The sequence below is a fragment of the Bombus bifarius genome, unplaced genomic scaffold (genome assembly GCF_011952205.1).
Source record: "Bombus bifarius isolate JDL3187 unplaced genomic scaffold, Bbif_JDL3187 scf7180000008178, whole genome shotgun sequence".
In the NCBI taxonomy this organism is placed as follows: domain Eukaryota; kingdom Metazoa; phylum Arthropoda; class Insecta; order Hymenoptera; family Apidae; genus Bombus; species Bombus bifarius.
Window position 1 is genome coordinate 1,982,761 of NW_022884495.1, and position 26,898 is coordinate 2,009,658.

A 26,898-nucleotide genomic window follows, 5' to 3' on the forward strand; every position below is an offset into this window, starting at 1 on the left:
TTAATTGGAACGTAAATATAGAATCTATGTAATTTTCTCTGGAAAAAAGCCGAACATTAACGACACATCATCGGCAATCGACTACACGGTGCATTTTATTGTAATTATCCGTCGATCGTGGAAACAACCAGACGAGATCTTGCTCCTCGTACCATTAATTATCCCTAGTCTTTTTTTTTTACTTATCGTACGTAACGAGTGGAGCTGTCGATACCAGAGTGAAGAAATGCGATTGTTTACCCGCTATTTTACGTTCAGTTTCGCTATCGCGTAGTTCACGCGGATGGTTCCCGCTATTTTGTCGTTATTCCGTTATGAGACATCGCGAGCTAGGAAAATTATTTGCATTACTTGGATATTTATTATTATCGCTTATTCTCCGATGAAACGATTTTTTATCAGCTCTGTAAATCAGTCTGATGCGCGTCAAAATTTCGTAGCTTCCTATGGCGACTGTGTACTGCGCAAACACAGGCTGGAAGATACGATTCTATATCGATTACCTTAGAAACGAGTACATACAACATAATGAATCGATGGAAAGATTCGATGGACGCGATTAGATTTGTCGCCGCGTGTGATGTTTTTGCTGCCTCGAGCGATCGAAAGGTATATAATATAATTGCGTGGAGCTTTGAAAAAGACATAGAAATGATGGTAGAGATACCAGCGAGGTTATATACTGATGTTTTTAGGCGATTTAGCTGGTACCAATTCTGTCTTTGTTAGTTAACGAGATGTTCTGAACTTGGATGACAACCTAAAAATTCGAATGTCCAGTATACAGCGGAATAAAACAGAAATACAATCAGTAGAACTATTTGTTCGTTTAATTTTTGTCTCTGTTTCCATTAATCTCGACTTTCCTCGTTACTCGTTTCTATCTTTTTGTCACACAAGCGCAATTAATAATGGCTCGATCTGTCTGTACATTCGCTTTTCTCATAAAATATATCACTGGTTAACGCGAGGTCAATGGAGATGAAATTTATTATCATCCTTGAGTGCGTTTCGTTCCTTGTATATTCGAGATTGGTTATAAATAAAGAAACATGTCTCCCTTATGCTGAAACATCGAACAACGCGTCCGAAGGAGACGAAAACCGATGGAGGACGTTCTGATAATAACCCTTGCAACAACACCAATTTCGTTGTCAGATGGAGCACAGTTTTCGAACACGTCGGTATGCCAAGGATACGAAAGAATACAGTTTATTGTTACTGTCGACTATATTTTCTGTAAAGTGACGAGTCTGTTGAAAGCATCCGAGGTTGTACAATTTTAAGAGACACGGATAAGACAGATCGTTTTCTTCATCGATTGTTTACAGTTGCACGAATCGTTGTAATGCGGTTGTTAACGACTCGTCGCTCGAAATCACAACCTTCGACAAATATCGCTGTGTTTTAGAAAGTGTTGAGCAGTCGCAATGTCCGATTAAATTCTTGTACAATCATCGTTTACAAAGATACGATTGACGTTCAAGCAAAAAAAGAAAAATATGACCTGCAAGCAAGGACGTTTGTAAATACGTATTACACAAGTCACATTTGCCGCAAACACGCGCAGAGATTAATCTTTTTACAACAATGAACGCTAGCAACAAGCGTCTTCTAACTCGTAAGTATAAATATCCTGTAACTATAAAGATTTCCAGATTTCGTTGAAATTTTACCGATACGATCGATCACGATAGTCGTCGTATCTCGTTACGGTAAACGAAAACGAGATACAAAAATATAAAACACGCACAATAGCGTTCGAGTTCGCGCGAATCGCTATTATTCGCCGTATCGCGAATCTGAACGTTGCTTCGAGACAAACATCGTCGCGAGCAAAACGAGTGCTCGCAGCATCTACGAATAGAACCGAGTCGAGAAGGTCGGATCACAAAGTGAAGAAAACGTGTTCACCAGGGGAAATCCTTGGGGAAAAGAAACATCGTACCGTTATGGAAATATTATCTCGGCCCTTATCCGATCCGAATAAGCGGAATTATGGCTATTTTCCCATTCAGTGCCGATCTAATCCGTTTAACCTGGCAAGAGAATCAACGGGCAGAGTTACGATGTCCGCTTGAGAAGTCAGGAACGTTAAGACACCGAGTCAAACGGTTCTTTCGACGTGTTTGTACCTGTGTCCTCGTTATCCTGGCCGCGGCTCTCTATGTAGGTGTTTCCTGCGATACGATCATCGAGATACACACAGATCTGCCTTTGATTTCCAAGGAAAGCCTGGTTTCTGTGCGAGCCGAAACGGAGGGAACAGGTCAACCGCTGGGAACAAATTGTCTGATCTTAAGATTCTTTACGACTATTTCTTTCTTAATGCGTTTTTTCTTTTTTTTCTTTTTCCTTCTCTGAGAACAATGTAGTTTGGAGAAAATATTTGTACTCGCGTTAGCCTGTTTTCTTATTTTGTCTACGTTCCTATGGATTCCTCCGTAAGATTGTATACTTGACAATTTCGTTATGACATATTTGTGAGATTAGATGTCCTGTTTGTGATTCGTCATTCGATCGTGTCACTAGCAGTGGAATTATTAAATAGCCTAAAACCAACATTTTTATAGAAATGTTACTATAGAGCTTGCATTGTGTACTCTGATACAAGTTGTATCTCCGATACAAGTCTCGTACTTCGATCTTAGTTCGAGTATTAGTACGTTGCGCCTTGTATCGAAGAACAAAGAAATGAGAAACATATTTTTATAAGATCTTCGGTAACGATCGACTCCTCTCAGTATCGATCGTCCTCTTTTATTTTTTCGTTCTTTAAAATACCTGGTCGATATTGTCGTGAAGCGTGTTTGCCTATGTGCTCGATCGTCTAACAGCTTCGAGTGCTACAGACAATAGTAAGAGCAGTAAAAGAAGATACGCACTCTGTTTCATAACGTAAAATCCCTCGACTTTCGAATTCAATGACGCTCACGATGCCAATTCGATTACGTCAATGAGTCCTAGCACACTTTGCACAATGCCACTCGAAAGGAACGGTTTAAAGAACGATACTCGCAGCCGGTTCTGTCTTCGGTTTGATTTCCTATGTACACGTAATATTTTATGTATAGTAACAAGATTGCAAACACTATTCTCGTGTAAAATTAAAGAAGCCACATGGAAACCTGGTCGTTGGGTCTGCCCCGTTCTCAGAACCAGCGGAACTGTCGACAATTTTTATTGCTCGATCGATCGAACCGATCAACGCTCACGTCAATACGAGTATAAGATAGTATTCTAGATTGGTTTTCTCTTTTCTAGATTATTGAAGCGAGATGAATGTTATTCAGGTGACGCGATCCGTAATGGGCTGAATATGCTTTCTAGAATTTCGCTCGCGTACGTCGGATCGTTCTATAGTACTTGGACAAGAAATCGTTACCAGATTGCGAACGTTTATGCAAATGTTTGCGAATATTCGTCGAGGAAACTCGAGAGAAAGAAACACGAAATATAACGTTACTTGTTAATGACGCTACTCGTCGTTGATAAACCCGAAGGCTTTCCAATCTCTTGCGTACTTAGATACTCGTGAGTTAAATAATAGTAATCGTAGTAAACAAATTTACGGATACATGAAGATACAAAAAATTCTGTGGGAAAACCGCGTCTTTGCTTTCATTTAGTAAATCAAATTCATAAAATTCGCAAGAAACGAAATAGAAAAATATCAAGAACGATAATAGGCACATATATCCGTGTAAAATATAACCTTGCAGACAATGTTGCAAAGTTTCCCACTCTCTTTTACAAATCCCTACAGCAGGTGTCAGTCGTAAGTGACCCAGTGGTAAGAAGAATATTAAAATTTTCCAAAAACTGGTGTCCCACTTTATGGCTCGTTCGAACCGCCTACGAAGCGACAGGCAAGTCACATTCAGGATCCATCTAGAAACGTTTTATACGCGTGACCTCATTATCCTGCCCACGATTTCTTAGCGGGCTCGAGTTTCCTACAGAACGATCCCGGCGATTACGCTCTCTGAACTCGATCTCACAGTCTACAGCGACTGACCTCGCTCTCTTCCAGATTCTAACGTCCTACCGGGGCTCGACGTTAATTTTACAGCAGCAGTTTACCGATCCGTGTAGCGCGTATTGTACAATAGCTGGTCAAAAGATGGTCAGTCCGTGTAAATTGGTGACAGTAGACAGTTTTTATCTCGTTCTTCGATAACTAACCGTATTTCGCAATACAAAGAAGAAGCTGGTTATGGTATGGAAGCAAAGCGAATAAGAAGGATGCGGCGGAGATTGGAGTTGATAGGTTTAACTGAGCGGTAGACTGCGGATCTTTATGCATTTATGCAAAATTGAAAAATGCAAAAATCCGCAGGATGCGTGTAATGCACGAAGATATATAAAATACACAAAGAGGAGTGGACGCTATAGCTGATTCGATGGATAAAACGAATCCACGGCCTAGTAATTTGAGATTCGAGCTTTTACAAGTTGATGGCACTCGGTTTGCAGGATTGTTAATGGAATTATTAAACAACGCAATAAAAAGATAACGACACGATCATGAAATTCTACAATAGGAGTAAAATTTTGTAAATTTTATCTATCTCATACCGCAGACATTTGATATATTTTATATGTTACTGTTAGTAAAAGTCGAAACTTACACAAAATTCTCAAGCAACGAATATACTTATTTTTCTTAAGACAATATTACGTTTACACAATTTTCGCGTATTATTCCGCTGCTTCGTGTTTGACGAGTTAACCATCCCTTACGAACTACGTGTATATTTAGTCGCCCCGTACCAACTAGAACGCAAGAAACTTGTATCTACCAATTAATCAAACAATTCTCTCTCTCTCTCTCTCTCTCCCCGGGGTTAATGTGTTTCGAAGAAGGATGAATTGGCGGCGATGAAATATGGTGTTCCTAGTTTGAACGGTGGAATCTCATTCGCATTCGTTGCATATGGCCCGTATTAACAGCGGCAATGGTTTTTGCTCGGTTGCTAATGAAGAGGTTTCAGTAGCCCGTGTAATCGTACGGAGCGCAGCCTCATTTTCCGGCACGTGTTCCTCGAGGAAGTGATTTTATATTTAGAGTCACATCAAACGAGCCGTTTACTCGACAAGTCCACCATTTACAGTCCAGAATATAGTGACTCAGTTCATGCGGAGCCAGTCGAAGTTATATGGACCGTTTCTGATTCATCCTGCAAGTAGAACAGTGACTCTTGGTGCGAGATGTGCGACGAGACCGCGGAGCGATGTATCCCAATCCTTCTTCGAGCATGCTTCGTTTCGATCGCTTCTAATAATGATTTTGATATTCTCGGGAAAAGTTGCATTTCTAGTCGACAAAGTTCTGAGAAACGACGTGTATAAAATGAATGGGCGTTTCGAGTAAAATGGTACCGACATCTATTCGTAATTCTATCCCTTCTACGTTACACTATGTTACATATAAACCAGTGTTTTCCAATCTTTTTTTGAATCCTGCTTCACCTCGGTGTCTTAAAAACTTCGATAGCCTCTTTAACGTAACAATCCATCGAGTTCTGAGAGAGTACGGTATAAGTAGGTACTTGAAATAATGAAAAGAGGAGCGATAGAAAAAAGTAGCTAAAAGTGTTTTTCATTTGATTGTCCTCGACGAGTATAAATTTGAAGAATACGAGAGACTATGTTGTTTGTGTTTTCGACTAGTGAAACGAACCCGATACGATTCATCTTATTCGAATTAATAGTAGCGCAGCTTGTGGCTAATCGGAAGACCAATTAGTTGGTATTTGCCAATACCATCTAATGACAAAATCCGCAATCACTTAACTTCCATCCCAATACATGTAAAAACACTATATAAAAGAACACTTGCTGGCGTAAAAAAACAATCGCGATTTTTTCATGTCGATGACCAAGGTAACGAATGCGACGTAATTTTCTAGCTGTGGGATTTGTTGTTGAATTTCCGAAGAGTAAGTTTTCGATAATCGAACCGCGGAAAAGTTGCATTGGAACGAAATTCGAATCGTGATACGTTGAACGAAGTAACGAAAATCATATTTGATAATAAAATAACACGTAACGATTCAGCGATATGACGTCGCTTACTCAAAGCTCTTGTACTCCTGATTTTCCTGAAAATTTTTGGTAAATATTGGATCGTCGTGTGCTAACGATAGTTTCGAATTACGTAAGAACGGCTCATTGAAATTTCTACAATTTTTCAACGAAGGTAACCTGGACGCGATCGATATAAAAATCACAAAGGTCTTCGATACCGTTCACTGGCTAAAAATAGGAAGCGTATTGTTCGTGTTATTCAGGTCATTAATCAATTGAAACTATCGGCGATAGAAAAGGCAGCTTAATGAAAAAACGTTCGCTCCATTGATAGATCTGCTTGCTTATCAGCTGATCGGCGAGTAATTCAAGTTCAGAAACGAGCTGGAATATTATTCCGATTCTTAATCGCGATTGCGTGTACAAACGTTGTACAATTAATTGCGAGGGTATTCTTTCGGCGTACTCCGTCTCGGTATGAGAAACGAAACGAAACAATCGATTATGTCCCACGGCGTGATGAATTAAAAAAGAAATATACAGTTGGCCCATGAATTTCCTTTGAATCAAAAGGATAAATTATACTTAATGGCCGAAAATGCGTGCGATCGAGTATAATTTATTAGACTTTGCCAGATCTAAATAATTCAAATCTAGATTTAAATAATTGCAATTAGTGCACCGTATGATGTACAATACGTGTAAGCATAGATTTAGGATTATCGCGATGAATCGAACCGCAATTGTACCTGGAAGATCCTATTATTTAATCTATTATAAGTAAGCTCGCATGGTTTCGAGAGATTAATGTATTACAAACGAATAAATTCGTTTCGAAGCCAGCTAAATGCCTAGGTAGACGAAAATAAAGAGATGTAAGGTTACTTTGAAATATTTGAGACACGTATATTTAGACAACACTTGCGTCTATTATAAGATGTTCCATTTGAACAGAGCAAGTTCATATTTTCGAATTGCGCCGGTCACGTTCGTTTGAAGAAGAAGAAAAAAAAAAAGAAATTACAGTGACTGTGCGTAGAATAAAAAACATGGAGAAAGTAAACCTCGTTCCTCCCTATTCACCTTACAACTCCATATTTATTACTACCGACTCGTCGAACAAGTACGTATTTGCATGGAAAGTTTCACCCCTATCCAACGTATACTAAGAACCACCTAAAATCCCCTTTCATTTCAAACCCTTTATGATTACTTACAATTTTTATTCATCGAAATCAACGCCTGTCTGCCACCGAATATCCAATTATCCTCTACCAATCACCCTGGCGGTCATTTTTCCACGAACTTTCGTACCTACTTCCATAGAAGCTGTCGCAGAACACACACGGGTCACGCATAGTCCTTTTCCAAACGAAGATAAAATAGCAGATAGTATGCACAGTTGAAGCTCGTTTCAGCAACTCGAAAGCCCTTTACCTTTATTCGATTATTATTTACCCGACTTCAAATTTAACGTTCTTACAAATTCCTACTTTCAACCCCATCGATCCAGTCTCGTTCTGCACTTGGTACATCGAGTTGCTACTTTCTGCACGTTCCTTCGATCTCCAAACGACCGGCAAGTAAGCGCGCCCGTATTATGCAAATTTAGCGCACAATTTCCTACGACTCTTTGGTTTTATATAAGAAAATCGCAAGTATCTCGTATCCCCGCTAAAAAACGGAGAATACGCGACAGCAAAATTCACGCGAATACGCTAAATTTGAAAAGAAATCGGGAGTTTAACCGAAACGCGTTGAATCAAAAGTCGACTCGATTCTTTTCGCGCGATTCTTCTAATTCGAACGACTCGAATTCGAGCAACTTGACTAATTCCACCGAGGTTTTGGATTTGTCCCGCGGCGTGAAACGTTTTATAGGCGATTGTTAAGAATGGCGTGTTGCATCGGGACGCGGTTTGCGCACTTGCGATCGCGGTGATTCATCACGCAGTCAATATGTCCGGTAAGCCGGGGATTGCGTTCGTTTCGGTACATGGGACAGGTATACGATTCGATCTATATAAAGCCAGCAGGCTGTCGCATTATATTTTTCTGCAGTACCGTATAGCGGTATATTATCGCGCTGCCAAAAGTTTCCGGTGGCCCCGAACATATACCGGGTGTCGTAACGCGTCTCGAGCTCGACCTTAACCTAACATACCTCGAATCTTTCGTTTGGTTGACAAAGGTGGAAGAAACTTCGACTCGCGAACGTTCGAATTAGGTAATTAGAGAAGTTTCCTTTCGCGATAAGGTAATTGGAGTTGTTAGTCGCGAGATCCGTTCGATTCGAACTCTGGTGCCATTAACGCGTTCGAAAGATTGGATTTTCGTTACGTCATTAGGTGCACGCCGAAAGATACTTATTCTAGAAGTTCCTCGGGCACAAATTTATTTTTGTATTAAGGAGATTTTTGTAATAAAGTCGGTACTCGAGCAAAATAAATATACCTGAAAATATGCGGATAAAAGTATAACTCACGTGAGAAACTGGATGAAATTTTTCTCGACCTAACGTTTAACGTCTAACAGATCACATATTTATAGGTATGCAACAATAGCTAGGAAAGCAGATTCAAGATACAAATTTTTAATGCAGATTAAAATAATGCGATCCATTTACAGTCAAGTCAGCTACCACTAAACATGTACTAGACGCTATGCGCTTATCACGTTGATTCATAAGCACGCTCTTACCGCGAATAAAAAGCAAATATATTTAAGAATATATAATTCGTCGTTTAGAACTTCAATATGAAAATTAACGTTCGGATAAATGGATTCATTGTAAGGGAAAATTCGTATAAGTAAAAATACTTCGGAAGAAATATATTACATTTCAGGGAATAGACAGACAAATTATTTAGAGTGATAGCCATCAACGCAAATACGATGCGATGCATGGTACGGGAGAGTTGCCAAAATGATACCGTTTCGCATATTTTACGTCCTATTTCTCAAGTGGTATCGGTTTCAGTACGAGCTAATATTGAAAATTGAAGCTCAACGCTCGAGACATTTATATCTCTCACGCATCTCTCTAAAACTTCTAACGTACCAAGTCTGAAAGTTTGAAAGTCTCGCGATTTTTATTCGCATTACGCTTCTTATTGCCACTCTACCATATATCGATAAATACCTCCATCACGACCATCTGTTGAAAGAAATTTATCATCGGAGCTCGTTTCCGACGATAATTTATTTCTACAGACAAGTAAATTACCGAATTGTGTAAGATCCACGTGCACAGAAATCCACAGTTTTCTTCCGACAGGAGAAAAAATGACACAGATCGTTTTCAATCGAGTATCGTAAAATTAAATGGACGCACAGAAATAGAAGGTAAAATGCCTCGCCTACATACGCGTTGCACAGTTGCCTATTAAATTCTAAACTAAGTTACCAACGAACATTATCGTTGTAATTCGCCGACATCGCCGTTTGCACGTAACATCGTAAAAACATCGTCGAGGAAAATAATTTCCCTGTGTAAAGAAAATTCAATTTGTCTTCCATTTCGATCGAATATCATGCTGCTTCTCCGCAAAAAGAATTCCACGAAAATCGAACTCCTTCAGCCAGCCAAGGAAAAAGAGGACACCGGAAACGAATCAATTTGAAAACCACGAATGGCCACCGAATGTCCAGATCCAGCCTCTAATCCACGAGCTCCTCGATCACTCGAACGACGTTAGATTTCAATGGAACCGGCCGAATCGCGAGCAGCTATCCAAGTTCCCCGTCGGAGCCTTCCCCGTTTTTGCCATTTCACCCGACAAACAATCCAACGTCACGAAGGTGGGCGGCGCAATTCTTGGCGTGTACGGCATTGTGCAGCAGTGAATCGGCCGGTGACACGCGGCGAACCTACACTGCCCGATTCTGTTCACAGGAGCCACAAAAGCGGGCATCGTGAATTCACCACCGGCCGCTTCCCGTCTTCTTTTCCGCCCTGCGGCCTTCGATCCACCATGGATTCAATTAACCGTGCCGTTTCGAATTTATTAGCTTCCTGTTTGTCGATAAGCCTCGCGGTTCTCGATGATTAATCGCCGCCGATGGTTTTACGCGGCGGGCCTTTCAGGTTTGCGGTGTGCTCGATACGCTTGTGAAATTGGGTACGACGAGATCGTGTCGCGTGGAATTTTGGTTTTGTAGCGTCGGTGCGGTTTGGCACAGTGGGACGGTAGGTTGGAGGTTTTCGCGTGATCAACGGTTTTGCGAGGCGAATCGTTTCGGTATGTTTCAGGTATTCTTTCGAATTCGAGGAAATTATCGAGATTATGGAATTTTGATTCTTCGACGAGAATCGTATGGGAACGTGGAAGCGTGATTTGGGCTTTCGGATCAATTATTTCATAGCGTGTAAGTGTCTTTGGTAAACGTATAACACCGTACGAAAGTTCGTCCAAGTATTTTTAACGAACAATCGTATAAATCGTAGAACAAATCGTTTATACAATCGTATAAAAAGATGCATAGAAATGAAAAATGTATGAAATGTTCCAACACGCGAATAAAACCTTCTCTGGTGGACCTAAGACGAACACCAAGAAACACACGTACGCTCGCGTCACGTCGATGTCTAGATAGATAAAGGAAAAACAAATCAACTGCATTCTATGCAACAGCGTCAAATTCATGCAAGTTTAATCGCTCGATTCTGAATTTGAGTTTGATCACGCGGGAGGAGGAAAGGTCGCGGTTGCACGTCCCTCGATCGACGTATCGGACCTGGGGGCCGATTGCGCGCCAGCTATCGATCGGCGGACGGCGAGCAGCGACGCGATATCGCGGAGGCCGCGCGCCGCGACGCCTCTATCGCGCTGTGGTACGGTGTAACGAGCCATGCTCGCTATCCGTCCATCCATCCTCACGTGTGCACCCGGGGATCGAATGGTCCGTCGCGTGCTGGAAGGTCTTCAAGCAGCCGACGATGGGTTGGGCACTAGGTCAGCGTTTCGTCCACGGGCCCACGCTCCAACGACGCCGCATGGAAATGCAACGTGGATGAAAATTTCGATTCAGTCGGGCTTTTTCTCAGTCGTGTGACTATGTCAACGTTATGTCTTGGCGCGAGCAAATGAGAATCTAGATACTGACATTTAGAATTCGGAAAAGGATAGAGCTATTAATTATCTGGTTCGTTTCAGCAGTTACGCGGACGAGAATTTCAATTTATTCGGATTTTTCCACTTTCCACCGTGTCAACGTCCTTCCTTACCGCCAACAACTGAGAATTTAGACAATGAGATTTAGAGTTCGGAGAAGGATAGAAATAGTAATTATCCGCTTCGTCTAAACGATTACGTAGACGGAAATTTCAATTTATTCAGTCTCCTGGCCTTATCGCAATGCCAACGTTGTTCCTTACTGCGAGCAAACGAGAATCTACAGGATGAAATTTAGAGTTAGAGGAAAAGGGTAAAGCTTATTAATTATTCGTTTCATCCTAACAATTAGGTAAACGAAAGTTTCAATTTATTCGGATTTCTTGATCTTTTTGCCGTGCTGACGTTGTTGCTTGGTGCGACCAAACGAGAATTACAACGACGTAGCTGAAATTGATCTCTCGTTCTGCGAACTCGCGATGATCGTCGTCGCGAAAAAGCGCGATCAGAGACGACGCCGGATGTCGTGATACCGGCCTGTGCCGCGGGAATAATGGATCGACTTGGTTGCCGGGTGCACAACACAGGAACTGGGTTACGGGGAAAAATGTTTTAGCCTGCCTGGTTAACTCCTTCGTCGATTGTTTCGTATAGTCGGGCCAAGATATGGCGAGGCCATTGTATCGTTGAATGCAAAAAGGGACCCTGATGCCAAAAGTAAGTTTGGTTGAAGGGTGTCTAAATACAATTAAAGTTAACGCACATGCCCAGATTGTTTTTAGTCTATCGATTATTTTATTCGTTCGTTACTATGTACTCGAGCTACCTTGCGCTACGATATGTATATATATGTGTATTATGAAAGATATATTATACTTTCATCTCTTGTAGTGGTTATTGTAAAAAGTTAGTAAATCGACGAAACGTTTATATGTCAAGAGGTTAAATTTTATTTCTATATAGCGACGATGCTTGAAATTTTTGTTACTTGTATATATAAGAAGAAATGTTAACCGCTCCTAGCAGTTAGAACGAAGAGAGGAAATCGCGTGAACTCGATACAAGGCCATGATGCAACGTGATCAAACGTTTCTGCTGTGTGTGGTAATGTAGAATGTAGAGGAATGCCTGAGAAAAGACGCTAGTGCAATATAGAATTTCTTAAAGTTTGCTCTTCTAAAACTAACACTGGAATAGTTATCTAGATATTTGAACAATACATCGCCTATACATATTTTACGTTCATTTAACTCAATTTAGTTTTATTCTAAGCTAATTTAATACTGTAATTAATCGTGTTACTACACCATCGTGGCTGTCAAAATGATAAGATCCGGAATATAATAATCGCACAAAAAGAACTAGTAAAACGTTTCAAGAAATTCCATTCTTTCCTTCTTTTTTTCTTTCTTTTTTTTTCTTCTTTTTACCCATCGTTTTATACATGCCAACTGTTCGAACAATTCATAGTAATTTACATCATTGAAGAATTAAATTGACATATTTCTTGCGCGCGCGTTTGTTCCTACGTAGATGACGAATAAATCCGTTCCCATTTTTGTTCTCCTAACAAGAAGGAAAGATTGTAACTGGTAATCCGTGTAGCGATGAATAACGATGGCCGAAAAACGACGGCTCAGTTAATTCTTTAACGGTACGACCTGCAGTTCATTACTCCTCTTCCGGTTACGTCGCGGCGGCGCGACGTTTCCGAGGGTCTAAGATCGCAAGAAGATTATTAGGTCAGGACTGGTGGCGTGAGAGTAATTCGTAATTAGCCTCTTGTCGGACGAACAATATTGAATAGACATTGTTACGAGGTTGTGCATTATTCTAATTTGTTAGCAACGAAAATTGCCAGCTGTACTTTCACTTTATTTTTGTTTGGCTGTGCGCGCGTACGAGATTCGCATCGTCGAACGCTATTCTAATATTATAACGTTGAATATAATTGGCACTTGTTTGTTCAAAATTAACAAAACTCGATCAAAATCAGCCAAGTTAAAAGAAAATGAAATAAAACTTCTTCCGCGTTGGAAATTTTATTGGAAAACTATATGGAAATTTGTATAGAAAGTCTTTGATTATTTTCATTCAGATTTCCAGTGCAGAAGAATTTTTATTTTCTTATTTCGTGTTCTTTCGTAACGAGTGAATCAATAAAAATAGTTCGAAAAATTCTTTAAGCAAAAGTTTGACGCACAGAAAAGGTAGCTAGATTTTTAAGTCACGTTCACGTTCTATTCACACTTTAAATTAATTCAATTTAATCGCTAGAACTATCAGTATCTTTGGAAGCTTGAATGAATTCTTGTAAAATATATAAAAGTACGGTTGCTTCTTTTTCCTCTTTTCGTATATTTATTTTGTGTACCTCCTGTCTTTAGTTTCGCTATGAGTTTTATTAATATAATCGAGAATTTTTATTCGATTATTTAAAGTCGTAAGTATTTCTGGTACGTTTCATTCGTATAATCCGAGTCCTTATATTTCCACATATCCGATACAATGTTGGCATGTGCATTTTTAGATGAAAGTACAAGTTAAAATGACAACGTGGAAAAAACATGATTGTAAAAGCTCATGCAGTAGCGATCTTTCATGTTTTCGTACTTTACAACTTTCTGTCGTAGTATTTGTAGCGTTTTGGCAACTGCAGCTAGTCGTTGTTCGTTTTGGCTGCAGTTGGTCATTGAAAACTCTCAAAGAATGAAATTCGCTATTTCAATGGAAACTCAGAGTGACGGCAGCGTTTTACGTAGAACGGAAACATGCGTTTTTCCGTGTTTATTCACATCATACGAACGCTTAATCATTTTAAGAAACGCTGTTCTTTTCGCCGCGTTATCTGTGTTTTAGCGATGTTGCGCGCGTCAATCTTCATTTCTTGACGCGTATATATGTTTCTCAGGCGGACAAATAATTTTACGAACGAAGGAACTGTAGAAATATCTACGATATAAACTTTCAGGTTTGTAGTTTAGCTTTTTGGTTCTCGAATTTCGAGATTTTCGAATTCTCCACTTTCGTAATTATCGATCATTCGCGTTTTGGCTTTCCAGCTTCGAGTCTTCGAACCTGCGAGTTTTTCGTTTTCAACGTTTCAGTCTGGAACTTTAAAAATTTCTTCACCTTCGATCCTTTCAATTCGCCGCTTTTCAACAGCGAAACTCTTCGGATTTCGACGTTTCAACTCTGAACTTTGATAGTTCGCTGTGCCAGGAGAAATGAAATTCGTCGAAAAAGACGTAGAGAAATAACGTATCGTAGAACGCAATCACTCGGAAGATGTCTATTTGATTGAAATTTTATTCGAACGAATTACTATTTAAACTACATAGATATTCGTATAATCGAAATGACGATCCCAATGTATTAGGTTGTCCGAAAACTTCTTTCGTTTCATAAGGTGATAATAGTTGAACAACAATTTATGTTTTATATTATTTCATTGAATTAGGTATGATTCATTTCGTTCTATTTCTATTATTATGTTCGTGTATCTATTATTTCCTTATAAAACAAAAGAAACTTTTCGGACAAAGTAATACAAGAAATGTTTGACCAACTGTATTCGTATGGTCCGAGATCACGATCGATCTATCGCGATCGATCAAAGATATTGACGAATTTCCCTGTTCGTGGAAGCGCAGAAACTCGATACACGATGTATCGGAAATCATTTGGAGAGACGGACGTTTTTTCCCCTCTGCCATTGCTGGGATAAAATTACTCGACCGAGTAGAATTCAAGTGCTGAAATTGGTCTGGCGAATTCAACCCGTGAGTGCTGGTTCGTCTCGTTGCCGCGTCGTTCCTTCGTTCGATTTCGCAAAAAAGCTATTGTTTCTCTTGTTAAGAGGTTTCTCTCGTCAGAGAGGGGAAAAGCGAGAGAAATTCGATGCAAGTGTCGCAGGATGTTAGCGTAACCGATCGAAAATCGTTGTTTCGTGCGATTGAAGCTCCTGTCTGCCTTCGAGTTTCTCGACAAACGATATCGCCTAATATTTTAATTGCGTACTCCTGTGTTTTATTACTATCGTTTGTGTTTCCTCATTCAGACAGGGTCTCTCGTTTGGAATCTCCGGTCTGAATTAACGCGAACGTACTATGCCAAGTTCCATGCTAATACGACAGTGAGGCTAACGATCTGCGATGCCCATTGATTATAGTCAACGTTAATGAATAATGATACCAACGTTCCTAGTGGGTATCATTGTTCATGGGAAGAACCTGCTTTTCCGTTAGACAAATTTCCGCTTTCTCCGTAATTTTTAAGAGCGCATAATAAACCTAAGGACTTTTCTAAGAACCAGCCATAAACCGAAAAAACTTCTAAGATTAAAAAATCCTTCGGGACAAACAGATTAACTTAAAAAGCATGTGTTAAACCAATTAAGTCAAAAAGTTGAAGTTTATGCTGGGTCCTTAGGTTTATTGAGGGTCGGAATAACGGCGCGTGGACCGTTGACTGCCAGGCAACGAGGGATGGAGCACGGATTGTCCCACGCGACATAACAACGGCTGTTATAAAAATATTTCTACCATCTGTGTGATTAAAATTATACGCGCAATTTGTTATCATCCTCGCTATTTATTGGTTGCTTCTACAACGGTTTATCAGCGATTCGATCGAAATAATCGATCGAATTTTATGATCTTTGCATGCGATTGGTTTGCTTGGAAAAATGTCGATTTATGTTGAGCAACGATTCGTTAAAAAACCAAATTTTCTTTCGTTCAATTCTCGGATCGAAATTTTGTTCCCCTCGCAGTTCGTTTTATGTCGAAAATCACGTTTCGCTTGCCTTTGTTTCTCTTTTTCAAGGATCGCATCGACCTACCAAGAATCGTTGCCTTTAGAACACATTAGCGACCGGAGAAGGATTTTCAAAATTCGCTCTTCTATGCGTAACACTTATACGCGTAATACGACGTAATCTGAGCGGCGGACGCGTCCGCAGCGTTGATAAATAAAAGGAGGATCGTTTGGCGAATTTAACGGTCTGGCTGGAAAGTGTTACTAAAATGAAACAGGCACGACGTGGACGTGGTAACAGCTTTATTCGCTGCGATATTTTGACGCGGCTGCAAACACACAGCGATCGCCGGCGTTGATGTATTTGCGCTCGGCTGTGTGTTTAACAATTCGATGAAAGGGAGAACGAGGCACGCTCGAAAGGGCGGAGAACGTTTTATCCGAGTTTTCAGCTCAGTTCGTTCTTTCAAAAATTTGCTCCAGTCGCGAAAACGATTTTAGCGGATACTTCTCTTTTTTTTTTCATTTATCTCTTCCGTTTTATTTATCTCTCGTGCCACGTTTCCTATTTCCACGTTTTATCAAAGTCTAACAAACGTAGACGAATCGTCGATGCAATTTTTTCACGACGGTTTCAAATTCAGTTTCCGGCTTGAGCCTGTCGCTTCGATTTTTAATTTTACGACAAAAAATGAAAAAAAAAACCCCCTCCAGGAGAATGAGACGACGAATCGTGCGGTTGGGTGGAACTTGCGGTTACATACGTAACTCCATAACACCATAATGCTATTTGAGGTTAGAGGAGAACGAGGTGTATAACCTCGAGATATAATGCGATCAACGGTGTATAATTGGGTTTGCGACTAACGGTGGTTTAGTAACGAAGATTTGATGAGGGAACGAGGGAAAGTTTAATCCATAGCACTCGACTTGTTTCTGCATCGTATTAACGATCAATCTCGTTAGGAGATAAAAACTGCTATTTAGGAAATATGATTTTACCGATGGCGGCAATTTAGAATTGTTTCACGCGCGTGATTCTATATTGCGAATACAATGTCAACGTACGTACGTAAAAATGCGATGGAACAGAACAGAGATAAGAATATACGAGTATGAAAGATTGAAATAAAAGCAAGGTCTTGTACATTATCAACGCGGGACAAAGAAAAATAATTTTACTTTGAGTCGACAGACGCGCGACTGTTGTAAAATGTTGATGCAGTTTATGTAAAAATATTCTACTCTCTGTGTGGATAATAAGAATACCTGGAAGTGCTTAAAATAAAATTTTATCACCATTCCTCGTAATGAATACCATTGACGTCAGAAAACCTTTTTTTTTTTGAGATTCTTAAATATTTAACTAGTTTCATGGGAACTCGAAAAAGAATAAGATGGTATAAGAGGATGATAAAAGTACGAATATTTGGAGTTTATCGCTACTTTTATTTCTAATGCTCGAGTCACATTTATTATTACCATGTGTTAATATATTATTAAAATTTAACGTTTTTTTCAAGCTTCGAACGATAATGGAAAAAATGGAAAACATCGTTAAACCAACAGTTTCACAAATTAAAGAAAAATATCATCTTCGCGGTAGTTATTTCTATAGTGTTTGATATCAAGAGAATTTCTGATTTGTCCCTCTCAAATATATAACGATTATAATAAATTCTCGTAGCATTGAAAGACCGAACTCTTTGTACTGAGAAAATATGAAACTCACGTATTGTAAAATATTCCTCGTTACATTTTAAATTATATGTTATATTCTCATCGTAATTTTACAAAATACAGATTTCACTGAAACTGATCGTAAAGGGAAATACCCTTTTTAATGGCACATGGCATAATGTTGGAAACGATGTTGTAAAAAAGGTCTTTAATATCAAAAGCGTATGGCATCTGGCTAGCGTATCCTGTCGGACCTACAATTTTTATTTCTCTCTTTATGTTTCTCGGTTTATTTCGTCTTTCCTGCATATAGATTTTATAAGCGGAAATTCCAGAAACTGCTGATACCTTTTCAAACGTATCAACATCGAAAATACTTCTTTTTTTTTTTTCATCCTTTAGTATCATGAAAGTCCCACGTACGCCGAAAGACATTAAAGTATAAACTTTAAAACGGATCGATTTTTTCCAAAAAGTGTAGAACTCGTTGGATGATCTCGACTGAATGGTTCCTAATAACTGTACAATGCCCGTAGGTGTCCATGCATTCATGGAAAGGCAGAAATCAAAATGTGTGTAAAAAATATAAAAATATGCAAAGTATAACAATATCCGTGTAACAAAACTAAAACAAATATCCGTGTAAATTCCATTTCTTCTGCTATAATAGAAGTATGAATTTACGTAAAAATGTAAAGAAATATACGAGTATACAAAAAATATAAAATATTTAAAGTATAAAGTCGTCATGATATTTAGCGAACATTCGGCGAATAAATTCCGTTTATCCAGCTGTGTTCATAAAAAATATACATCTGCATGGACGTCCATAGCGTATTGGTAACCCATTAAAGCGATTAATACAATTGTAAAGCATCGATCAAGAGAGAAAAAGAAGATTAGCTCGTAATTAGTCGATTCTTTTTCTCTTATCTTTCGTTATCTGATTGTAAATGTATTCGCATAATAGGCCATTACCGTCGAATCTCGCTGCGAGACTGAATTACCGAGTTCCTGTCAAAAAAAACATCAGATTATACAATCATGTCCGTTTAATCGGTCAATCGTGTCTCATAAACTATTTTATTCCCTCTAAACAAGCTCGTTTAAAATTAACGACCGCCTCACTCGTTGCTTTGCATTTATTCCTTGCTCGTTACTCATTCTCGTAATTTATTCCAGACGAGAGATACAGAACCAATTAATCAAGAGTTAACGTTTTAGAAACAGAGCAAGAAAGGTGGAAAGCCATTGAAAAATGAGGGAGAAACGTAGTTTTTAGTATTCTTTCTTCGATGGTTAAATACGGAAAAGGATTTAGTTTAATTTACCTTTATCTCGGCAAAATGCTGAAAAATCCTCTTCCACGCCTGATAATGATACGAATATACGAAGATAAGAGCGAAATACGAAGAAAAGTAAGAGAAGGGAAACGAGATAGTAGGATTAATCGCTATATTTCAAATAAAAGACAAATAATATTTCCTGCTTCGGAGTAAAATCGATAGAAATACGGAGAATTTGGTGAAAATTGAGTAAAGAGCGAGGAATTAAAATACGGAATTAGTTCCTGTGCTTAATAGAAAAAAAGAACGCGAGGAAACGAGAAAGAAATTTTAAGAATCTCTCCCTCGACGAAGATACAATCAATGGAAATACAAAGAAAAAACTCAGCTAAAACGCGATTAATAAAAGACAAGAAACTGAAACGTTTTACGCTATATTCCAACGAACAAATTTTCCGCATCGCTTCGCGTCTGTTTACCGTAAAGTCGATGAAAGATATAAGAATGAAGTTGGCCGGAAGTCGATGAAGCCGTCAACAGCCGATTGCCGTTCTAATCGCCGACGCGCTTGCTTTTGCCATACCGAGCGGCTCCTTTTAATTTACAAAATTTTTCAAATACCCTCCCCCTCCCCCTTTTACACTTGCCACTTCGATGTTCTTCGATTTTGTAATTTTTCCATTCTCAAAATCTCAATCGTCGGAACTTTCCGATTCTCGAAACATTCGCATAACGGATCTCTTATTTTACACGATCCAAACTAATTTCAAAATTCATTGACGTCGTCATCGGAACATTTCAAACATAAAGGGAAATCTAACGATCTATCTATTTGACCGCGAACATAAAACAAACGAAATCTTCTACGCGCATCCATACGATACATATTCGATGGCGATCGTGATCAGCTTGTTATAAAAATTACGTTCTTACGTAACGCGATGGCTGACAAAAGTATGTATGCGCGTTACATCGCACAATGCCGATGAACGATATTTCAGTTCGAAGTTCGCCGGAAGTCGATGCAGCGTCAACAGCTGATGCGGTTGTACTCGGTGGTACGCGTGCCTCGCTATACCTGCGGATCATTACGATGTATCCCTGACTTTGAATTCGTTAGTCAGCCTATGCTGCACGTACGGTATACCACGCTTCAATTTTTCATCGGTACGAAATCAAGGGCGTGGCCGGTCGATAATCTAAAAACGCGCTGCGAAAAATATGCTCCGTATGTGTTGGCGCGGATAGGGACGAAGCCGACCGTCAACTTTCGAGGAGGCGAAGCTGCATGTATAACAGTGTTTTCGTCGCTTGTACGCGTTCATCGGCACGCTGTTACGCAGGAGAATTTGTTTTTTAACTTGTTAGTCGACGATCGATCTGTTTTCTATGTACTTGGATGTCTTCGTCGCTTGTACGCGTTCGTCGGCATCCTGTTACGCAGAATAATTTGTTTTTTAACATGTTAGTCGACGATCGATCTGTTTTCTATGTACTTTTAATACGTTCGGGGGAGCATGCTCGTGGAAAGGATAAAGAGTGCTGGATGTTGATAACAGAGTGGTGGCGTGATCTAAGGGATTAACGTAAAACTCTAACGATTTTGTTGCTCCTCTTTTCGACCGGCTTTCTTGAATATTTCGTGCAAAATTTTCTTTTCCAGATTACAATCACATTTTCTTCGCCTTCTTACATGCGGTGATCGGTATAGTATAGAGTTCCGCCTCTTTTCGTTGTACAACCCGTGATGATGTCGTTACGCAGTAATAGGAGCTATTGGGTTGGCAACTGAGTGATTGCGGATTATACCATTACGTGGTATTGACAAAATCCGCAATCACTTAGTTGCCAACCCAATATGTGGTAGTACGAAAGCGCGATGTTAACACTTTACCGACCGATAGCCTGTTAATCGGCTTTTTGTCACCGACAATCTTTCTCGTTATTTGAGCAGTAATTTGTTAGTTAATACTAAGATACCTTGCTCAATTGCGTCAGCTGCGTTGCTTCGTAAACTCCCACAGTTTTATACCAATTTGAAATCTTATCGTTCGCGATGAACGAGAAGAATGGCATCGGAGAGCCGGCGCCAAGGAGAATCTGCGCCTGAGCTGCCGGTCGGACGTGCGCATACTGTTGAACCGCTAGCGGTCGGTAAAGTGTTAATTAAAAGTGAACGGTTTTCTTTTGCGAAACATGTCTGAAACACGGTATCCTAACGTGTCTAAAATAGCGTTTGGGAATGTTTGTCTCGTGGTCGATTCGTGGGTGATACCGATGATCGATTTGTCGTCGATCTCTTGCCGTTGATAAATAATTATCGCTAGCCTTTCGTGTTTCATCGGAATTACGAAAATCCTTGGACAGACAAAACGAACTTGGAACGAACAAGTTCGATTAATTTTTGCCTACGATGAAGATTATTAAGGAATATAAGTATTACTTTGTCTTTTTAATATAAGGAAGTTTAAAATAAAATAACGTTCGAAAATTCTTGTCTTTTATTATTCTCCAAGCGTACGATTTAGGCCGTTTTATCGATGTAATTAAGAACAAAGATTCGACGGATATTTGAATTTTTCACAATCATGTACGTTCGTGTTGTCAACGGAGGAATTAAGGTTGAAGCGTGGGATTCAAAGATTCAAATTCGATAACCGAAAGGTAAAAATATATAGAGTTTCAGAAATGACGTTCAGAAACGTTGCACGTTTTTATCGTTCACGTGCAATCTGTACGGCACACTGCACGCCAGTGTTTAATAATAATGGAAATTCGCGAACGTTACGGAAATAGCAAAGTAAAACGATTCTTTCTGTGTTCGTATCGTTGTATTAAAAATTCGTATTTACGAAAATACTGTACAAAGTTGATTTTTTCTACCAATGTTTTTATTCGTTTCGTTTCTTTTGTCTGATTAACCAAAGAACGGACGAAATTCCTAAAAACGTGCGACGAAGCTTGAAAACATGTACCACGTTTGTACTTTTACCCTTTGTCTGTCTGATCCGAGTAAAATTTTGTCCGACTCTTCGGGACGATTCGTCGCGTGATTTCGCCACGGAAGTCCGTTAAGTCGGAACTCGAGTATTCGCGTCAAATTAATCAATTCCTGCCACGATGAAACGAACCGCACACCGTTTACGTAACGAGCTAATTGCACAAGTTAATTCGAAACTTTCGTCGTCTGGTACTCGTTGCTCTTGCGACAGAAACGACTTGGACGACAACGATTCATTGTGGATGGACACTTCGGGAATCACAAACTGAGTTATTCGGCTCGAGGTTATCTGCGAAAGTAGAATTGTTTGCGAACGGTAACATTCTTCGGCTTCGGTGGAATTGCGTTGGGTTTTGCGTCGATTAATTTGATGATTGTTTAAGGCAGTTTGAGATGCTGGAAAAGAAAATACTTTCCTCTACGCTTAAGACGTTTAGACGTTAGAACGACACGTTCTAATTGCGTAACGAGCGAACACGTTGAATTAAAAAAGAGAATGACAAAGAACGTCATTCAAGAACGTTGTAATCAGTCTGAATCTCTGGAAAAGTGAACACGTATTCCCTTGATCGTATTTGCTTGTTTTAACGAGCTTCTGTCTTGTACAAAGCGGAAGAAGGAGATAGAAATGGGAAACTTGTAGGAAGACTAAAGATTGTAAAGGATGGAAATTTCAAAGTAGGAAAATTCGCGAAGATTCTACCGCGAACGGTAACTCGACATACGCAACAAATTTCTTCCGAACAGAGATGTTAACCAGAACTGTTTTTGACGAGTATACTCGTCACGAAGAAACGGCGATATTTTGCCTTACGACGAGTCCTGTCGGTAATAAAATTAAAAAATAAAACGGTCCTTTCGTTACAACTTAACTCTATATTATAACAACGCTGTGTTTGACGAGTATGTTTTCTATCGTTGCTTACTTTCTGCGACACATTTTCGGTACGCGTTTTTCAAAGTTTTCAAACAGGTCGCAACGGCTAACTGTTTAATCTCGTTCTAAAATTTCAAATCTCTCTCAAATTTTACCACTATACGTGTAATTTTGATGGCTGAATGTCACTGTAGTATAGTGAGAAAATTGCAAAATATACATATGACACACACGTATGTATGCATATTCGTAAAAAATATCCGCAAGTGTTGGAATACTTTCGCGAGCCACTGCACGCGTCTATTTTCCACCATATGGGCAGAAGCCACGGCCTACTAACGAAGCGACTATCGATTTAATTTGATCGTTTATACATATAAATAAAGCCTAGACGATGCATCGAAGGAGGGAAATCCACGTGTCGACAGCGTTTGACGCGATCATACGATCAATTGACATCTCTGTATTCAACAGTTCAACGAACCTGCTTCTGGTAAGGTCAGGGCCGTTCAACAACGCGAGCTCGCTCACAAGTAGAAACGCTGTCATCTTCGTTAACGAAGGCAGCGCCGGTATAACTGTATCTGCTGTTCTCTCTGCTGCGACATCGTGCGACGAGCAAAACTGTTCCCAGCGATAAACTTTGGCGCGCAACTTCGACGTATAATATGCACACACGACGAAACGACCGATGAAACGGTCGCTGGGATTTCGTATTCCTCGACGATGCGTCGCTATTCGCTACCTTTGTACTTCTAACGACATAGTTCCGATAAATAGACTTTAAAATAAAGAGCAGAGTACTAATGGCGGGCCGTTTCGAAACGAAGCGGTAGATAAAGGGAATAAAAACAGGATGATATCGTTACAGCGTAGTTTCTTTTTATCAGACATCACGAGCTTCCTTTGTTCGCGACAATCTTCGTCGCGTTAGGTTCAGCAGACAGACGGGCGATGTGACGTCGTTAGAATTTCCAAGTACTGAAAACTTTGTTTCTCTTAATTTAGTTTAGCTAGAGAGTTCATCGTTCTCCGCCGGTTTGGAAAATCATCGCGGTCGTTACGCAAGAACGGAGTCCTGTTCTTTTCTTTTATATTTCTTATTAGCGATTCTCGTTTCAGTCGTATAATTAATTATCCATTTAGTACAGATTTTGAAACACACAAAATATACGTATGTCTTTGTCAGATGCAATAACTTTTTTGTCTGACCGAACCAATCGGTTAATCATGCAAGTCTAAAATTAATTTTACCTTAGAACGTCAGAACCTTATACGACGCTAATAACAAACGCAATGATAATCGAATAGCCTATGGCCTTTCTTCGTATTTCCATAAAAAAAGAAAACAATTTTTATACGGTAAAGATTATAAATAAATTTTTCATAGCGTGGTAAGTGGCACGTAAATATGTACAGTGTATATACGATAAAGAGTATACGTAAAAAGTATTTATAAATATTCCCATAAAAGTAAGCACAGCCAAAATTATATCTCAGAATCCTAGAGAATTTGGGACGAAATATCGAAACCTTCGTCGAACGAGACTCGATCAATGGGAATTCGAGTAGATGGAGAATAAAATCGAGCAATAGGCTAACCAGAGAATTATCGGTTTGGTTTCAGGCAACTCGTTCGAAAATGTCGCCGGCTGAGCCGTAATTCAACGATCTTGGTAGAAAGGAAGCCGAGGGCCGCGAAGAAGTGGCGGACAAGGAAGAAATGGCGTCCACCAGCGGGCACAAGAGGAACGGCTCGAGCTCGAGCATGTTCACCCACAAACGCACCGAATCCGGCGGCGGTTTTATCGGCCACAAACGCTCGGAGAGCGGTCACAAACGCGCCGAGAGCATATCCAGTGCCTTTGGCTACAAACGATCCGAGAGTGGCCACAAGAGGAACGAGAGCAGCGGCGGTGGTTTCGGCCACAAAAGGTGATTTTCGCCTTTTCGAACTCCACCTTGCCTGCCCTCTCTGCTGCTTACCTTCGTCCAGGTCGAGAGTCTCAGCTCCTTTCTCTCCTCTCTACTTTTTTCTCCTTTCTTTCCTTTCTTTTTTCTTTTCTTAATACGCTTTCCTCCCCTTCTTCTTGCGAGTCTAATGTAATATACAGGGGACCTTGCCTTACGTTGGAAGAACGCGGTGGAAAAACTGCTTTTCAGGGTCTACGGGTGTGAATTCTCACGCTTGTTATAAGACTTCTCTGTTTTACCTTTATGGGACAATCATTTGAAACCATAGACGTGGTTTTATTTTTGTAACAGGGACTCGGAGCTTGTTTAGGCGAACTCTTATCGATCGAATCTTTCGTCCGAATTTTGGTTAGTCTTTATCCTTCGACGCTGAAATCGTACGTTGTGATTTAAATAAGTAGACGCATAGCCAAACTCTTTAGAACGACTGAAAGTTTAAATCTCGATTGTTGAACTTTCAACAGCGCGAACGTTTCTATCAATTTTAAGACTTTTTAATATTAAAAAGGCAGTCTCTTTATTATCATTTTTATTACATTGCTCATCGGCTTATCACCGTTTTCCCATTACTCTGTCTCACCGAAATTTAAATACGCGCCAACCTGAGTTGAAGTTTCCAAACTCGATTCTCTCGTAAACGAAGGCTCCTCGTTCGTTCGTGTTTTCAATCCGTCGCTGCATCTACAATCTCCTTTGATTCCTTCCCCTTTTGACGATCTTTGCACCGCTCATCCAGCGATACATCGTATATTTACACGACAGTGTTAGATCTATGGGAAACTTACATTCTCCATACCTTTCGTGTACCTTTTCTTCGTCGAGAATTGCGACACGGTGGCTGTTGCTTACGCATAATCATTTTTGACAATTTGTCCGCTATTTCCGCATAATATGTTCTCGCCGTTTTCATTTTTTCTTTCAAAGAAGCAGCAGCAGCAACGACAAGCGGAAACTAGAGAACACAGGTGGCTCGTTGCCATCTATGCCAAAATGCAGTAGTATAACCAAATAGTATAAGCTCCTTGGACCGCTCGAAGGGTTAATGTTTAAATCAGAGAGAACCATGGACGTGGATATGGATTTTTTGCGGGCGCTGGTATTGCAGAGCTATCCCCTCAGATGGGACGAAAAAAATTCAAATAACACGGGGGAAGGTTCTTGTTAGGTTGTAAAGTAATATGATCCTCCGACTGGAGCTCTGCGTGTAATGTTTAGATAAGTAGAGGTTCGGCGTTCAGGGGCTTCCAGGATTCTGTTTGTCTTCTCCCTTTCTTGTTCGTTAACAAGACAGGAACCGAGAAATTGCGCCTGCGACCACGCAACCGACTTCCTGTCCTGCGGTATTCGCGTTTTATTATGTCTAAGATTATTGCTTATACTTACCACAAGTACATAGTATACCGTATAACGTTCCCCGAGTTATACGAATTTCCTGTTGTACGAGACTCGGACCGCAAACCTCAAAATTAAGAGAAAATCTTTCCCTTTTTTATTTTTCTCTTTTTTATTTCCTCGAAAGAGTTTCTAATTAAATTTTTTCAAATATTCCTTTCATTTACTATCTTCGAATATTCCTGGCTATTTTCTACGGTATTATTACTTGTCTCGAGCAGCGTACGTTTAGGCGTACGAGTTCGATCCTCTTTCTTGTTCATTTTCTGTTTATAAACTGTACGTCTCGTTTTAATTAAATTTTGCCTATGTATCGAGGGCAAGATGCAACGTAGATAATGAAAGCTTATTCAGGAGTCCAGGGTGCTGAGGTAGCCCAATCGTTCGCTATTTACGTTGATCAGCGCACGAACTCCTCTCTCGGTGTTAACCCTTCTCGATTGTTTCGGCGACAAACGCTATTTTTATCGTTACGAGTTAATTACCCATCGGCTACTAAAAATAAAATTAACTTGTCCATATTACGATAACTCTACCTTTAAAGGTTCGTTCAGACAGACGAAGGGTAGCTGATCGATACTTTTTTAACCCACTGATCGAAAGTTTCGCAAAGGTAGCGTAAATGGTAAACAGGAATTTATTTATGAACGACGATTACCCAATCTGTCGTTTTTATATCCAACGAATAGAACTTTCTCAAATGTGTATCGGAAATGTAGAGGTTGCTTCATAGAAAGGACAGTAAATTGATATTTATTTTTAGTTCAATTATCAACACTTTTCCTA

At 39.8% G+C, this 26,898-nt stretch overlaps 1 protein-coding gene across 2 annotated transcripts in view; it reads left to right on the top strand.

Moving 5' to 3' along the window:
* The window catches only part of LOC117209525 (solute carrier organic anion transporter family member 3A1), a 67,346-nt gene that overhangs the window by 22,594 nt on the left and 17,854 nt on the right, over positions 1 to 26,898 (top strand). For both annotated transcript variants that reach the window (XM_033451656.1, XM_033451658.1), the window contains exon 2: positions 24,374 to 24,681. In XM_033451656.1, coding sequence (XP_033307547.1) covers positions 24,470 to 24,681 — 212 coding nt within the window. In that variant the 5' untranslated portion in view covers positions 24,374 to 24,469. The remainder of the gene's footprint in view (positions 1 to 24,373; positions 24,682 to 26,898) is intronic.